We start from the raw sequence: 17,521 nt of genomic DNA, 5'->3' as shown, positions 1-17,521 counted from the left end.
ACTGGAGTAACCCTCTGAGGGAGGAGCAGCGCTAAGCACTGGGCCAGGGAGATGTCCCAGGACAGACAGACGGCACAGGAGGTGGATGTGCAGCGTGAGGAGGTGAGGGCAGCACCATGGAAAGTCCTGCTTGAGACAATGTCTGGAGCACATCCCAGTGGAAACAGAGCCCTTGGGATCTGAGACATGCTGGGGTTCATTCCCAGTAGCCACAGGGCAGTCCCCATCCAGACCAGCTCAGGAGCCAGCACTCACCAAAACCTCTCTTCCTTTTCAAGGATGCCCTTGCTGCTGCCAGGGAGAAGAAAGGAGCACGAGAAGATAATGAAGAGTCACCATTCTGTCCCCGCTCATCTCCTTTAGGTATGGGGATCTCAGATACCTTGGGTTGGGAGCCAGGGCACCCTGGGGGAAGGCACCACTGGGACATCAAGCCTGGAGGGTGCTGGAGTCCCTGAACCCCCTCCAGCACTGTCTGAGTCCAAGGGAGCCATCTCCAGCCCTCTCTCAGGCTACAGGGAGAAGCACACACGGCACAAAGGCTCTGCCAGCATGGTGTGGGCAGCCATGCCGGGGATGCTGTTCCGGAAGAACAGGGACAGCAGCCTTTACCCCCTTGTGAGTACCAACGGGCACAGTGCCACCAGGGTGGGCCACATGGCACCAGCACTCCTGCCCCACTCTCTTCCATCACCCCACAGACCTCGTGTGCCTTTTTTGTCCTGACTGCTGAGAGTCAGGAGCTGTCTCTTCCCTGCAGGACCTGTCCTGGGTGTTTGGCTACAACAGCAGCCTGGCTGTGCACAGCCTGATGGACGGGGAGGACCGGGTGCTCCTGTATGTCTCCTCCCACACAGTGGTCATCCACGACATCCTGCGGAACAGGCAGTCCCACCTGCAGGTCTGGCACAGCTGAGCATCCCCCTCCTCCTCCCCTTCTCCTGAACCTCCTTTCTCCATCTCTCTTTCTGGTGCCCTGTGCTCAGGGGGTCACCTATAACCAGACCCAGGAGCAGCCCATACAAAAGGTATGAACAGAACAGCCCCAGGTTTGCAGCCTCCAAGGCACTTTGCTGCTTCCCTCCCCCAGGGCCACACAAATGTCATCTCCTGCCTGTGTGTGAGTGAAGACAAACGTTGGGTTGCAACTGCTGACCAAGGGCCAGATGCTATGATCATCGTGTGGGACTCCTACTCTGGGTAAGCTCCCAGGAACCTCCTCTTTTGGAAACTCCCTGTGTCCAGTAAATCACTCAGGACTGACTCCAGTCTCAGCTGAGAATAAAATGGGAGAACACAGGGACAGACTAAAAAGCAGCAAAGGAACCAAAACCAAACCAAGTCCTTCATTGTCTTTGTATCACCCACACTCTGGGACACTGAGATGGGGCTGAGCTCCCTCAGACTAAGTACATCACATCTCCACGCTGTAGGCTCTTCAAAGATCCTGGTGAGTTGTTTCCCAGTGCCATTTACTTGGGAGGAAGGGATGGAGGGGACACTGAGCACCAGCCTGTGGCAGCACAGTGTTTGCAGCCTCCCTCCCTCCATCCCTTCTTCCACACAGAGCAGGGTGGGTGGGTTGTGCCACAGGCTTTGCCAAGTGACTGCCTGGAACCCCCTGTGCTGCCAGGAGCACCCATGGGATCTCTGCTCTGTAGGGTTCCCGTGCGCACCATCTTCAAGAGTCGCTCGGAGGACGGGGTCTGTGCCATTGCCATTTCCCAGGATGCCAAGTACTTGGTGACCATTAGTGCTGCTACTGTGCAGGTGAAGAGAATATCTCCTCTTTCATAGCTTGGCAGGGTACAGACCTGGAAGTTTTTAGCAGTGCAGCACAGGGGAGGTGGGAATTCAGCTGGGGAGAGCAGGTTTGCAAAGTGATGCTTTGTTTTTGCTGAGCCATTAGAAGACAGACCTGGATTTCATTAAAGTGAATGCTGCAGAGTTGAGAAAAGGATCTTAATTTGGGTTAAAAGCTTCTGACTTCATCACATTCATGTAAGCAATTTCTAGCATTATTTCCTGAAACTAAGCTTTCTGCTGCCAGACTGTGCTAGGCTTGAGCCTGCTCCAGTCTTTTAGGCCACACCATCCCCTGCAGTGAGGAATGGGATTCTCCTGGCTCCCCAAACCTCCACAGAGCCATGGGAGTGTTCCTTGGATTCTTCTCCCCTTCTCTTTCAGAAAGTTTGTGTTTGGAGATGGACTTTGCTCTCAGGAGAACCCACGTGCAGCACAGAGCTGAAGCCCGAGTTTGGGTATCAGGTGAGTGACCATGCCAAGGGGGGCAGAGGGGATGGCCTGGGCTGGGCAACCCCATCCCCCCCTGCTCCCCCTGGTACCCCCGTGGGAGACAGGATCATACCCCATCCCTGATGAGCATCCCAAGGGCACATCCCTGTTCCTCTAATGCCTGACAGGCATGGGGTGTCCTCTGATTTCAGTCCAGTGCAGCTGGTGAGGTGGTTTTGGATGGAAGAATAAGCAGAAAGCATTGCTCAGTTTGGTGCTAATGCAATTCTTTGAATTTCAGGATTATGTCATTTTTAACCCTCAGAATCCCCATGAGTTTGTCAGCAACAGCAAAACCCAGGTGATATTTTACCTGTGGGTAAGTAGGGACATGGGAAGTCGTGTTTCTGGTGCCAGAAAGGAGGTGGCAGGGGGGCTCAGGGGCTGGGTGTCAGTCCACAGCTGGGGTCACTCTGCAGATCTGTCCCTTTTCTGCTCCCTGTCCTTGCCAGATCACAAAGTGGTTGGACAGAGTATCACACTCCCTCTGCTCCCACACTGGTCAGGCCCAGCTGTGGCAGGGATGCTCTTCATCTCTCCCACTCCTGCTTTCCCATGGGCCTTGTGCCATTCAGCAGCTTTTGGAAAGAAGCACAGGTGGAAGGAGAGGATGTTTTGTGCTCTCTGGAAGACCTTGGAGCCTTTCCTGCTTTGGCCACCACAGTGTGGGGCCAGTTCCCAGATGGTGGGGAGGGCCATGATGGCACTGCAGAGCTTGGTTCCAAAATCCCTGTCCCCGGATGTTTTCTCTGCTTTCCCCAGGATGATTCTGGTTTGCAGTATGGGACACCATTCCTGAGCAACCAGGTAAGCAGAGCAGGGAGTGACCACAGCATGTCACCCTCTTGGCTTCCCTGCTGGCAGCAGCACTGTCCCTCCCCATCCCCTTAAGCAAAAACAGTGGCCCTGGCCCCATCCTGTCCCTCTCAGACAGAGATGAGCCAGGTTTGCCCAAGCTGAGCTCAAGCAGAGCTCTGCCCCCACAGTGCCCCCCTGCATTTTCTCCTGGGGCTCTTGTCCTGCCATGGGACAGGAAGGGAATGCCATGAGGGAATGCCTCTCTGTTTGAGGAGGGCAGAACCAGCCCTGAGATGAAAACACAGCCTGGTTGCTGTCTCCACAGACCTTCAAGTGCCTGGTGGGACAGTTCAGCCAGTCAATTTTCCATTTTAACAACACCCAAGCTCTGACGGGCACGTCAGCCGGGAAGCTGGTGGTGTGGGACATGCACGATCCCCGCGCCCTCCCTGAGCAACTGCCGGCCAAACCCCACGGAGTGACAGCCACCAAGGTGGTGGCAATGCAGGAGGAGAGTCTTACTGTGCTCCAGGTGTTGGACAGGTAACAGGCCAGCCCTTTTCAGTAGGTACAGTCCTCAGGTAGCTCAGCTGTAGGAGTGGCAGAGATAATGTTGGAGTTTTAAGTCACTTGGCAGCATGGTCACTCATGCAGGAAAGTGCTGCTGGTTTATGAGTAATTTTCCAGCAATGGATTTGTCTGGGGGTGGAAAGTCCTCCAGTTGAAAAGTCGTGGTGATGCGATGCCAGCTCCCCTGGGATAACTCAGATAGTGGCTCAGCCTCCTGGCTGCTACCGGCAGAGGGAGCAGACAGCCACCAAACGCCGCGACAGCCTTGGGGACACGGCAGGGACACGGCAGGGTCACAGCAGAACCGCTGGTTTCTGCACAGCCCTGGCTTTCTCCTGCACATCTGTGCAGGGTTCTGCCCGTGTGCTCGTGCAGAGAAATGGGGAAGAGATTTACTTCCACCTAAGGAGGCTCTCCAAGAAATATTGGGAGCTGTCAGTGTGTTGGTTAATAAGTTTCCCTTCCCTGCAGCTGTATAGCCACGGGTGATGTGAAAGGGCAGGTTAAATTCTATGATGGGCAGCTGCGGCTCCTCACCATCTACAGCCACGACAAAGTGGGTCCCATCCAGTCCATCTCCTTCTCCACAATCCTTCGTGATGCTTCCAGTGCCCTCCCAGGCAGCAGCAAGCCTTTTCTCACCAGGTGAGTGTCTCTTTACCAACCCAAGTCTTCTGTGTTTGCCTTGCAGCTGAAAGCTGGGGAGGTGCTCAGTGAGAGCTGCTCCATGAGCTTCTGCCTGGTCTGGAGCAATATTCAGCCCTGTGCCCAGGCTCCTGGCAGGAGAGGGAGGGAGAGAGTGTGGGTGGGCTCCAGCACACCCCAGACTCTGAGCTCCAGGTGATGCCTTGGTGCAGACCCAGCGTTAATGCAGGCATGGTGATGATCAGCTTCTCTGTCACGTACCCAGCACACCAGGCAGTGCTAATGCCGAGCCTCCAGCTCTCACTGGGCCCCTTAATCCCCCCTTAAACCCTTCCCAGGCATGGCTGTATCCAGTTGGATTTTATCATGGCTTGGCAAGCTAATCGGGGCCATGGCACCAGCACAGGGTTGTGCCACAGTGACTGGTCACCAGCCCGTCTCTGTCCCCCTGCGTGATGCAGCTGTGATGAGGATTTACAGGGAATCTGCAGGCCAGATGAAGCTGCTGTGTGGCTCCATCCAGCCTGCAAACCATGTCTGTCACTGCTGTTAAGGCTTTCCTGGCAATGTTTGTTCTTAGCCACGCGTGTTTTCCAAAGAGCCATGTGGGACAGATTCTTCCCACACCTGGGGGATGGTTTGGTTTCCCAAAGGGACAGGGAAGGCCTGAGCTCATCCTGGAAGCTGGTGGGATTAGGAATGGCTGGAGAGCCCAGCTAAGGCATGCAAGGGGTGCAGAATCCTTCAGTGCCTGGGTCAGATGTGCACGTACTGGTGGCTGTGATGGAACAGCTGGCAAAGAGGCTGTGCTTCCCCACTTGTCTGTCTGTGCAGACTCAGCCTCGAGAAGGCTCCAAGGAAACCTTATAGCACCTTTCAGTGCCTCAAGGGCTCCAAAACAGCTGGAGAGAGACTTTGGACAAGGGTATGGAGTGACAAGACAAGGGGAAAATGGCTAAAATTGACAGAGGGCAGGGTTAGATGGGATATAGGAAGAAATTCCTCACTGTGAGAGTGGTGATGTCCTGGCACAGGTTGCCCAGAAAAGCAGAGGATGCCCCATGCCAGCAATTGTTCAAGGCCAGGTTGGATGGGGCTTGGAGTAACCTGGTCTAGTGAAAAATGTCAAAATAAGATGATCTTTAAGGTCCCTTCCTACTCAAACCCCTCTGGGATTTCTGTGAGATCCACTCTTGTCCCTTTTACTGTGTCCAGACTCTAAATCAGGCAGACTGAAACTGTACATATTTGTCCTGTAATATGAATAATTATCCTGCTGTCTGCTTCACACATCACCAGTCACAGTGAAATCTCTCTGCTGTGCTGCTCAGCGTGGCCAAGGGAGCAGACAGGGACTGAAACTGCCCTCTGACCTTGGCCATGGCAGCACGGTCAATGTGGAGCCACCGACAGTGGTGGCATGGGGACAAGTGAAAAGGCCATTCAGATTATCTCCAATTGCTCACTTGTCCATCTCACACATCAGTGACTTGCAAATGGCAGGAGCTCTGCAGATGTCATTCATCTTCTGGCTTGCCCAGCCAAGTAGAAAATGGAACTGGCTCTAGTGTCTTCCCCGGCCATTTCCCAGGTCATGAATACTAAGTGTCACTTGCCTTCCAGGTCAAGGAGCATTTGCATACTGTGTATCACAAAATATAAGTGATTGTCCTACTAACTTGCCAAAAAAAGACTGATGTGTAATATAGCTTGCAGGGACATGAGCCAGTTGGTCTGATTCATCAAATTCTGTTTCTCTCACACTAAACAGGAACTTTATCCTTTCAACCTCTGATGCAACCATGTTCCATGTTGCAACAGACAGCTCAAACTTTGAAAGAATCATGACAGAGGCGAAGAAAGCTGTGAATGCCATTGCCTGCCACCCTCAGGAGCCACTCGTGGCTGTGGGGAGTCACTGTGGGCTGCTGAAGGTGTGGGAATACAAGCAGACCCAGTACCTCGTTAGCAGGATATTCCCTGAGGCTGGCATCCAGTGCTTATCCTATGATCCTGAAGGTATCCCAGCCCTGTGACCTGACCATGTGCCAAGCATTGGCCTTCCTGGGAGGAGTGATGGTGTCGTGAGAGGTTTCTGCTCTGCTTTCCAGGTCATTTGCTGGCCGCTGGTTTTACTGATGGAAGCGTTTACATCTTTGATGCAATTTCCCTTCAGTCCATCTGCGAGGAATTCCAGTGCTCGCAAGCTCCCGTGACTCACATCAGCTTCTCTCACGATTCCAAGTACCTCGCAACAGCTGTAAGCTTGTTTTTTCCGCTCGGTGATTTACATGCACTGCTCGCGGAGCAGCTTTGGGAGGGACTGGGAATTGCCGGCCATCCTGCAAGCACAGAGTGAGCAGGGCAGAGGGCCGTCCCTCCCCTGGGGCTTGGTGACTCTGAAATGCAGAGCGAGCAGGGCAGAGGGCTGTTCCTCCCCTGGGGCTTCCTGACTCCAAAATGCTTTTCCTGGTTTGAAGAGTCACTCAGTAAAAATGTCACCAGTCATAGCGGCTCCGCAGACCGCTGTTAGCAGCGCCCAGTCCCTAACTTTAGTGACAAGTCTTAGCTCTGCATCCATCTGAAGAAGGGGCTGGAGCAGGGATTTCCTCCTGGCTGGTGCTCTGGGTGGGGGCTGCTCCCTCAATCCCATGTCTCGGTGTAAAAGTATTGAGGCAGCAATGAAGCAGTTTGGTTCAGAGGTTGTAGCAACTGTACAAAGAAAAATATTTCCCTCTTTTACCTTTGTGCTGTTGTTGCAGGATGAGAATTATTCAGTGACTGTTTACAAGAAGTGCTGCAGAATGGGAGCAGATGCTGGGAACACCTGGCAGGGCTGGTCTCCCACTACAAACCCATCCGGGGCATCCTCTTTGGGGTCCACTCAGACAGCAACGAGCCCCGGTTCCTGAGCCTCGGGGAGGACCGGCAGCTGGTGGGTTGATCAAAAGTTTAAAGGAAAGTGAAGACTTGTGGTTAAGGGGTGGGGCTGGACAAGGCCATCAAAAGAGACTCCATGTTTGGTTCCATGGCTTCCATCTTCTCTCCAGCTCTGTTGCTGGGGGTTGTTTGTCAGCCTGCTCTTGCTGCTGAGGCTCTTCTATGGTGGCTTCTCCAGGAGACGCAAATCCAGTGAATCCACAAGGTCAAGGGTGCAGGGCAGACCACATGGGAGTTGCTGTGTTTCCTTGTCTTCCCTCCAGGTTGAATATGACCTGAACAGCAGCATCAAGGACCACTTGGTGGTCACACACAGGGATAGACTGGAGCAGGCTGCAGTGCCCCTGTGCTTGACCTGGTACCCAAAGCTCAGCACCGAGTCCTTTTTCCTCACTGCCAACAACTGCTACAAAATGAAGCTCTACAACACGACAACCAAAATGTGCAGGTAGAGGATTGATTCAGGCCTGCCATTGCCTGGGAGCCTCCTCCTGACCCTGTGTTCTCCTTGGTCTAATGACCACCATACTCCTACCCATGAGCGTGTGATTTTCCATCTGTGACACAGATCTTGGGATGGCTCTAGAGCCCTCAGGTCACTCCATTCTTATGCCCACTCTGCTGTTCACTAATGTGTCACTTAGCAAGGTTGTGGCTGCAGGTGGATCTTGATCTGCTCACTACGCTGGACCTGAGATGTAGCGGTTAGACATCAGATGAAGAGATCCGAGTCCACATGAGCAAAGCACAATAATCCCTGAGCATTTTGAGCCCCAGTGTAGTCCCTTCTAGCCAGGGACCCTGTCCTATCCTATTCCCTCAGCCAGTAGTACAAAGCCTCTGCACACCTCTCATATCTGCCCAACCTTCCACACAACAGCTGTTCAGGGGGGAAAAACATTTTGGGTGGTCTAGAGTGGATAAATACATTGTTTGCCTTTAGAAAGACACTTTTGGGACCAACCTATGGCTCCCCCTTGGAGAAGATACAAATCCTCCCTAGGACAAGCTCTGCAGACCCCCAGCAACACTACCTGGTGTACATTACAAAGGACAAGGTATGGAGCCCCCCCCTTGCAGAGCTGGTGGGCCCTTGGGAATTTCCTTGAAGATGAAACCACATGTAGGCTGGTCCTGCCTGAGAGCTGAGCAAGCTCCTGGGGAGGAGGATGTGGCACTGCCTCAGTGGACCCCAAGCCCTCCCAGACTCTTCCCTTACAGGTGGGTTTGCAGATGCTGCCAGTTGATGGCAACCCCCACAAGTCCTCGGCCTTCATTTGCCACCCAGATGGTGCTGCTGACTTTGCCATCTCCCACGATGGGCGTTACATCTTCACAGCCGGGGGGAAGGAGCGCACGTTTATGAAATGGAAGGTCAACCTACAGTGAGTTATGGCAGGAAAGGGAAAGGAATCTTGTTCCTGCTTTCCACAGCTGCTTGGTTGACCCATTGGGCTCCAAGCTATGTGGGGTGGCAGCTGAAACAGGAGGGATGTATTTTTGGGGGTCTTGCTCCCCTCTCTGTGGTGTAGGAGGGATTAATCCAGCAAACCTCACAGGGGTGGCCCCAGTGCCTGAACAATACTCCGGCCTGGGAAACAGTGTTCAAATGGTAAGAAGTTGGACAGAGGATTTTGTGATACTTGTGAGGGCCTGGCCAGTGTGATGGGAGATCGTCAGGGTTAGGCAGGAAGCAGAGGAGCAGCACTGGCTGCAGGAGGAGCACACAGGGGAGCTGCTGATACAGAAGTGCTCTCCAAATGGAATAGGAATTTGCTGGGAAATCTCCTGTGTTTGAATAATGGATTTAGGACAAGCCCCCTTTATCTTATAAAGCTTTGCTTACATGAATAAATGGCCTGCAATAAATGGGGTGGTTGAAGAGTGGAGGCTGCTTTAACAAGGAAGGATCTCCAGGCTCTGGCACAGAGTATCAGTGATGAATCCTGCCAGGTTTCTTACACGGTCCTCTGCAGGCTTCCCTCTGCCAGATCCCTTGGGCAGTGGTGCCAGATGTACTCCCACAGGACAGAAGGATAATACAGCAAAGGCAGGATAGATATTTTGGTTTCTTGGCATGTCAAGGACCAAAGCTGCTCAATGCAATACATGCTTGGAGCACAGGCTCTCCCTTCATGGCTGCAGGTGCCCAATAGCTACATTTGTACATAGAAATGGAGCAAGACAGCTGTGAATGGCATGAAAACTGCCAGGTCACCATGGAACCACTTCACACTTCAGGGACTGGTAAGGGAGCTTAGTCCATGGCAGAGTTAGGATAGTGTGGATAGACATGTTAGGGTAGACATGGTTTCCCTCAGTGTGTGCTATCTTGGTTTTTTTTTTTTTTCAAATCCTGCACAACACCCTCCTAGCACAGAGCACTGTGTCTCCTGGTTTCTGGGAAATAACTCAATGGGATCTGGCTTTTAGCTCTTGTTCCCATGATTGCCATTAGGTGTGCACCTGGGAAACACCACTGCTTTCACCTTCCTAGGACCAAGGCTTTGTGGTTAAGACACATGCTGGTCCTGCAATGAACATATTTTGCAGGTACCATTTGCTCTGAGTAAAGCCCAAGGAGTGCCAAGCCAGCTCACCTTCATGTGCCAGAACAAAGGAAACTTGGATGGGAAAGCAATGGGTTTATTTATTTTCTTTTCCACTTTGTGTGGCTTAAACAGTCGGGGGTCAGGATAAGCGACATTTTAAGGAAGGCAATAGAATATAAATGATCCTTCTTTATAATGGTTGGCCAGAGTCCAGGCAACATCGAATTTCTGTGTAATTTGTTTTTGGTGTGAAGTTTTTGATGAGCTAATTATCATTTTATTGCTGCTTCTGGCATCTTGTGAATCTCCGCTGTGTTTAATACCCAAATAACTTAATTATGAAAAAAGCATGAAGCTTGCAAAAAAACCCCAGTGGAAGCAGCACAACAGAGGTGTGTGTGAAAGCTGCAGCCTGGCTGCCAGGCATGGGGTATTATGTGGCAGTGCTATGCCATGATTGCACTTCCAGGCTTGGTTTCTTTTTACATCTGCACAAGCCAAAGGGATTCTTTTGGCTCCAACTGCCTATGAAATTGAAACAAAGAGGTGGCTGCTCAGGCGCTTTCAGCTTAATGCAAACTGCACCTGCGACTCCGTCGCACGCCACGGCGGAGGAAGTCGGGTAATGGATTGCACTGAGTTATTGGGGAAAAATGTGTTGGATCAAGGAACAGAGTTGTGTGGTTTATTGCAAACACCAAGCCCCAGCCTTCTTTGCATGTTCAAAATGCTGATCTAGCTAATTCATCTCTCTCAATGTCTCTATAAGGAAGCAGAAAAGCCAAATGCCAGACACCAAGTTCAAGTCCATGGAAAAGCTCCTGGCTCCCAGCCCTGTACTCATTCCACTAAACAAGAGAACCATTCAGTAATAATTAATTCCCACACTGTGCTATTGTATGTAAAACCTGGGTATGAAATATGCTGTAGAAGTGCAGCTGATGATAAATAGCACAAGGTTCAAGGCAGTGCTTTTCTTTCCTGAATCTGAGGCCCAGGGATTTTATTTATTGAAAGTGTCTGTGAACAACACCTAGAAAGGGAACCATGAAAGCTCTCCTTACATGAACCCTTCCTGTACCTTCTTTCCTTCACTTCTGCCAGTGCCTTGGATGCTGCTGCTTTCCTGGGTGGGGAGGACTTGATCCCATTCTACAACCTCCTGGATGGTGGCAGAGAAGGCAAATTCTTCAGGGTAATTATGCTCACCATGAATGCTGTCTGGCCCCATCTGGTTGGACTTTAATTTATACAGGCCTGACATTTCTTTATGTTTTGTCCAGCTAGCCTTTAACGGCAATCTCATTGATATGGCTGCTAGTAAACCCTTAAAGGAGCCTTATCTTCCATGCCTGTTGGTAACTGAAATTTGCAGGGTTTGTTTGTTTGAATCCCTGGCAGGAACTGGAGGACTATTTTTACTACGTACAGCTGTGCAGCCAAGGTATCAAAACACTGGAGACCAGACAGGTGTCAACACATATTCCCTTGGAGGAAATTCCTTCTGTAATGAGAGCAATAGGATTTTATCCATCAGAGGAAGAGGTTGGTCAGCCTTTTTTATTGTTGTTATTAAAAGAAGACAGAGCAAGACTGATTGCAATTCCTAAGTGTTCTAAGGGCCAGATTCTGACCACTGCCATGCTGGATGGCTCTGGGATATATTTATTGGCTGTCAATGTATTTTTATCTGGTCTGTATCAATACAGTAGTGCTCAGAATCTGGCAGAAAATTCCTAAAAAAGTTTCCTTGCTAGCAAGTTGGGCAACTGCAGAAGAAGGCTGAGCAAACCTGGAGCTTGACAGCTCAGAGCTGTTCAACAAGGCAACCTCAGGGTCAAAATTTTACAGCAGAGAAAACTGATTTAATAAGGGTGCTGCTTCTTCCCCTTTGTGTCTCTGTTTCTCCAAGGCAGTTTGTACTGTACACAAACCTCATTTGTAATGTGTAACCTGGCATGACTGAATCTGAATCAAGGAGATTTGAATAACGGCCTCTGAGCACCAGCTCCAGCCGTCACCGCAGGAGAGGCTCTCCCAGGGGAGGAGGTGCATCGCTGCACTCCCTCAGCCTTTCTGCAGGGGAGACTGTGGCACAGCACCCCACGGGCTGCTGAGGCACTGCTGTCAGTCTGTGCCACCCCATCTGCCCAGGGATGCTCTGCCAGGAGAGCCACCAGATGGGAAGCAGGACTGTTGCCACAGCCACCACCAAACTGACTCACTTGGGAGCTTCCACAACCAGCAAGTGTTTGTCTGAGCTGGGGCTGCTCTGCCCTGGTGTCAAGTTGAGGTGTTATCTCTTCATACTGTGTTAGATCTTTTCCTTGGGTTATTAAATTTTTGCCTCTTGGGGACACAGAGAACATATTCCCTTGGGAAATGTCTCTGGAATAATAACTGATAATGCCCCACACTTCCCCATATTATAATATAAACAGCATTTCAGGCATGGAAACAGAGGTGCTGAGCTGTTGTGAAATCAGGCAACCTAAGATCAGTAATAAATCCAGAGAGAAGGTTCCTCTCTCTCTAGAGTGTTTTAATAAAAGAAAAGCAGGAGGGAGAAAAGGCAGCTTGGGCTGACTAGCAAAGCTTTTGGGAATTGGTGTTTTTCTTTTGTAGTTCAGTGGGGTTCATATAAAACCTAATCCCAGATCAGCTAGAGCCGAGTGAAAATGACTGTTCTTGCTCGGCGTGACATTCGCTACAGGAAAAATATAAGGCTGAGATTTTTCTCTTCCCTGGGCTTCATTCAGTGGAAAAACTTGTGACACAAGGACAAAGGCCCAAGGCTGAATGCAAAGTCCTCCCTGGGGAGATCTTGCATCAGCTTCCCTTCCCGGGGAGCAGCAGGCCTGGTACGCGTTGGCACGGGGAATTCTCCCGGCATCTCTCTGCTGCCCGTGTATCTCTGAAGGGGCTGCAAGGACAATGAAGGCATGGAGCAGATGCTGCCTTTTGGACACACATCTGCACAGCTGCCAAATGGGCTGACTCACAGCACCAGACTTCAGGAAAACCACTGGTATCCAGCACAGCCAGTGCTTGCCTGTTTGTCCGAGAGGAGTGTGAGGGATCCAGCAGTGCAGGGTGTCAGCCCCACTGAGCACAGTTTGGGTTTGGCTTGTGCAGTGCCTGAACCACCTTAGACACAGGGAAGAGCAGGGGAAGATAAGGTTTCTTATCCAGTTAGGGTGTGCAGCCTGGTTCTGTTGAGACCCTGGTGTGCTTCCAGAGCAAGGATGGAAGATGGTGTGTTTACTGGTTTGTGGTTTGCCTGCCCACTGTCCCACAGTGGAGACACAGCTGTGCCCAAGGTGCCGGTAACAGCTGCAGGGTCACCGAGTGCCTGTCACAGGAGAGGAAATCCAAAATGACTCTGTGTGTGCAACCCCCATCTTTACTTGTTTTTGTCATGTCAGCAGGTGTGTAACTGTTGGCCATTCCCATCCTCAGCTGCTGAGTGCAGCTTCCTCCTGGGATGTGGTATTGGCACCCGTGGCACCAACACATGCATGGTTTGGGGACGTTGGCATTCACGGGATCGGAAACTGGCCCCATGCTCTTCAAAATAAAACATCTAACAATCTGTCTGGTCTTGATCTTTAGATTGAAGAAATGATAAATGAAGTAAAATTCAGCCAGTATGCAGATACTGGAGAAGAAGTGACAAAAATCAATTTAGAGGATTTTATCAAACTTTATATAAATCATCGACCCGCACTTGGCTTGTCAATGAAAACTATACAACGAGCATTTCAGATTCTTGGTTATGATAACAAGGAGGGAGACAAAGTTATTGACAGAGGAGACTTCCTGTCACTGCTTCAGTGCAGAGGTGAGTTATTTTGTTTCTAATATCAGTTTTATGCTTGCTAGTTCTGCCTGCAATTTCAGTACTTTTTCCCTGCAGCAAGAAATTATTCTGGAATGAGAACCTGGTAACCAGGGCAGGCATGAGGAGCCACCTGCCTTAAGATTTTAAATTGAATAATCACATGTCTTGTCCCAGCTGTGCTTCTTTTACTGCTCTGGAAATCTCTGCTGGTCTGAGGTATCTCAGCTGTTAAATGACAAGTATGGATCTTGGCAAAATGTATCCTTCTCCCAGTGAGCCCTTATCTGAATTGCTGTTCTCTCTGCCAGTCACACAGGCTCTGGAAAAGTATTATAAAACTGATAAAAGGGAGACAAGAAAGGAGGGATGAAATTGGTCCTGGGCTGTACCTATGTGAAAGACTGAAAAGATGGGATGATTTAGCTGAGCTGAATCAGGGAGAACTCCATAAATGTGGGTGTTAATATGCTTCTGACCAGTGCCATAGAGTGCTAATAACAAACTTCTATTGTTTTTCTTCTGGTGTAAAAGGTATAGCTGAGCATTAAAAAAGGTAAAGAGAAATGCTGGTTTACTGAGTACATCACTTGGCAAGACTCCTTGCCACAAAGATCCTTGGAAACCAGGGATTCAACCAGTGTGAGAAAGGTTAGCTATTTATACAGATGGTGTGAACATCCATAAATAGGTACATCAGATAGAACAGTTTCATAACAGATCTATAACCTCATGCTCCAGGGCATGAGCCAACCACTAACTGGGAACAAGTGCTATGTCCATGTTATTTCAAGATACTAAATCAAGACTTTTCTCCACCTTTCTCTTCCTCTGCATGAAAATGGCTACATGGACTGTGGTCTGTGCCAGGAATTCTCCAGTGGGAATAGAAGCTCAAGCCCCTGCTACTGCAGGGTTGCTCATAGAGCTGTCTGCAACAGAATTTCTCCCTTTGACATTTTCCCCCAAAATGTTATAGGGTAGAACAATTTTCCTTAGGATCAACATTTTCCTGCGTTGGGATCATGTGTTCCAGCTGGCAGTGTATATGTCCATATGTCAGAGAAGCCAGATGCTCTTTTGAAGTGTCCTGTTTAGTTTAATTTCCGTTGCTTTTGAGTTTTTGTGCTCTCGACCCAATAACCCATGGGCTGGTGGGGCTCTGTTTGTACAGGGGAGCAGATGACAGAGGATGAGCTGGCTGAGTGTCTGATCACCCTGCTGGGCAGGAGACCCAGGAAAGAAGGATCTGAAGTGGACACCTACCCTCCCACAGGTACAGGATTAGCATTCCACACAGCACAGAAGCAGGATTGTTCCAATTCCCAAATGGAATAATTTAAATTTCAAACCCATTTACCCTGTTAGGCCAAGAGCTGTCAAAACTGCTCAGATGGGATTGCAAAAATAGTCACAGAGCTACAGACTGTCCTTCATCCACACAGCAATTGCATGGGTGTATCTAAAAATAAATGGACAATGAACTATAACTGGGGCCTGACAAGATTACATTGCTGTTTATCTGCTGGCTGGAGCTGAAATTAGAAACACATAGGGAAATCCCAGTGCTGGTTTCACCCAGGCCACAGTGCCCATTGTAGCAGAGCTATTGGTAACAACCACATTTGTCTGCAATTTATGTCCCAGTCCACACCAGCCTGGAACAGCAAATTATAGCATTGATTTGAGCCAAGCGGCTGAATTTAATTGCCCATTGTAATTGGAACTGCATTTTTGTACAATTCATGTCCCAGTCCCCACCAGTTTGGAACAGAATCTGTTTAGGGTCACTGGCAATGGGCCCCATGCAGCAAAGGTGCTGCTCCCAAAGGGAATTTTGAAATCACTGGATCCCTCAGGATCCTAAATCCCATCAAATCGACCAAGTGTTAAAGTTGTCCCACGACTCCTCTGAGGCAGGGAGCTGCTGCAAGGTGAGACACACAGATTTGTCAAGTTTAATCCCTGATATAAACACATAAAGTATCAAGCTAGTAAACCATCACTTTGTCATGATCCCTTCGTATATCTTTAAAAACATTTCATTCACTTACTTCTACTTATAAATTTTACTGGAAAGCAATTTTGACATTGCTGCTGTGTGTTCTGTGTTGTTGCTACTGCTCTCCAGGTGCAGCAGCTCTGACTGAAGAAGAAATTCCAGCAGAAATCACAGCAGAGATATTTGTTGCAGACATTCTTGGCTTACCTATTGCTGAACCAGAAAAAAAAGAACAGAAGGAAAAAGAAGAATCTTTGATCTACAAAGGCCCTGAATCATAGCTACCACTAGATTTTCTGTTTGTTCCTACTTTCCAGGATCCTCTCCTCAAATATCTGCAAAATTTATGGCTTGTGTTTATTGCAAAGTAAAGGTCACATAGTTGCATTTCAGTCAAACTCTAGAATAAGTCCCCAGTTTGGCATATGCCACAAACCTGTAATTTCACACCTATATAGGGAAACACTGAATGGCTGGAAAGAATGAGGCAGGTGGCCATTCCATCCTTGGCTGGAACCTTCCCAGAAGCCATTTCAGGTGGGTTTATGCCAGATGCAGTCTATTTTCATTATGTTAAGACAGTATTCATTTGTGAAACCTGACAGCAAAAGAGCAATGTAAGAGTATTGTATCGATTAAATACATTGATAAATGCTTTGACAGGTTAGAATGGATTTGTAATTATAAATCCAATGGACCTCGGTAAAGAAATAAATGCTGTGGTATACATTAAAACCACGCTTCTCTTTTGGCTTTTCAACTGACTTTTTCTTTGTGAAAGTAGTAATTCCAATTAGCAGTGTAATACCAATGGGACGGCATCGCTCTGTGTGTGTATAAACAGCATAATGAGACTGATACAAGTTGCTGTAGAAAGATCAGTGAAGTGCTGTTGAACAGCTTCCTTCTTTACATCATCCTCGGCATCAATTTGAATAATAATGTAGCCCCTTAAGAAGCGTTCCTTTCAGAAGCAATGTTTTTTAAACAGAGATCGCTGTTGTGTACTCAGAGCATCTGTGATTGTACAATTAGCACGAACAGCAAGGTGTGCATTAGGGAGAAGTTAATGAAGGAGTCCAGCAGTACCACACCAGAGCTCACAAGTCTGTGACAAATTTCCTGCAGAGCATCACCTCCCATGTAACTCATTTAGCCTTTATGCTCATGTACTTCCATGGATCTCTGTCGGAGCTGAGCCTCCACTGCTCAAAAGCAGCCCAGTTCCATGGACATTACTGGAATTATTTAAAGCAGCTGAGAAACTTTATAAGCACTGGGGAAAAAAAATCCCATATAATCTGCTAATTATGGATTTATGCTTCGTCTGAAACAGGGGACTTCACCACCCATCCCAGTGTTCAAGGTCTGTCACAGCAACTGCTGCAAGGGTGGGATGGGTGTCTGTCACTGCCCTGTACAAAAACAGGTATTATCTCTGTGTAAAGTGCTTGGAGGTTTTTAAAAGCCCTGGATTTTGCTTTGTGGTAAAATGTAACAGTGCTCTTGATGCTGCTAGACTGCATTGGTTTATCACAGAATCACGAGAATCAATTTAGTTGGAGATCTCTGGGAACATCGAATCCAGATGATCCCAGAGCGTGACCGGTGACCACCCTGTCAAGTAAACCACAGCACCAAGGTCCACATCCACTTTTTCCCTAAAGGTGAGGGGATTCCACCGCCTCTCAGGGCAGCTCTTGATGACCCTTTAGAGTGGAGGCGAGCTGAAATCGGATAAACTTTTTAGTTCTGGGGTAACTTACGGCCTGAGCTCGGTAGAAGTGGGGAAAGAATGTTGTCTTGTGAGGAAAACCAGTGACGGGAACTCTGGAAGCGCCGCGCGCGCGGGGCCGGCGGCCGCCTCCAGATTCTTCCCCT

General features: G+C 49.3%; 1 protein-coding gene across 1 annotated transcript; it reads left to right on the top strand.

Moving 5' to 3' along the window:
• Nucleotides 1-365: 365 nt before the first annotated feature.
• Nucleotides 366-16,378, top strand: CFAP251 (cilia and flagella associated protein 251). The gene is given in 22 exon segments (XM_050980739.1): nt 366-387; nt 470-618; nt 761-901; nt 1,091-1,200; nt 1,662-1,770; nt 2,188-2,268; nt 2,537-2,614; nt 3,058-3,102; nt 3,419-3,636; nt 4,135-4,308; nt 6,080-6,327; nt 6,420-6,568; nt 7,071-7,098; nt 7,101-7,243; nt 7,512-7,696; nt 8,192-8,306; nt 8,470-8,633; nt 10,905-10,995; nt 11,202-11,345; nt 13,413-13,641; nt 14,813-14,914; nt 15,770-16,378. Coding segments are annotated over 22 exon segments (2,877 nt in total). The 3' UTR covers nt 15,922-16,378.
• The last annotated feature ends 1,143 nt before the right edge of the window (nt 16,379-17,521 follow it).

This window comes from Serinus canaria, chromosome 15 (assembly GCF_022539315.1).
Source record: "Serinus canaria isolate serCan28SL12 chromosome 15, serCan2020, whole genome shotgun sequence".
Taxonomy (NCBI): Eukaryota; Metazoa; Chordata; class Aves; order Passeriformes; family Fringillidae; genus Serinus; species Serinus canaria.
Note: the sequence above shows the minus strand (reverse complement) of the source record. Positions and strands in the feature narration are given on the sequence as shown.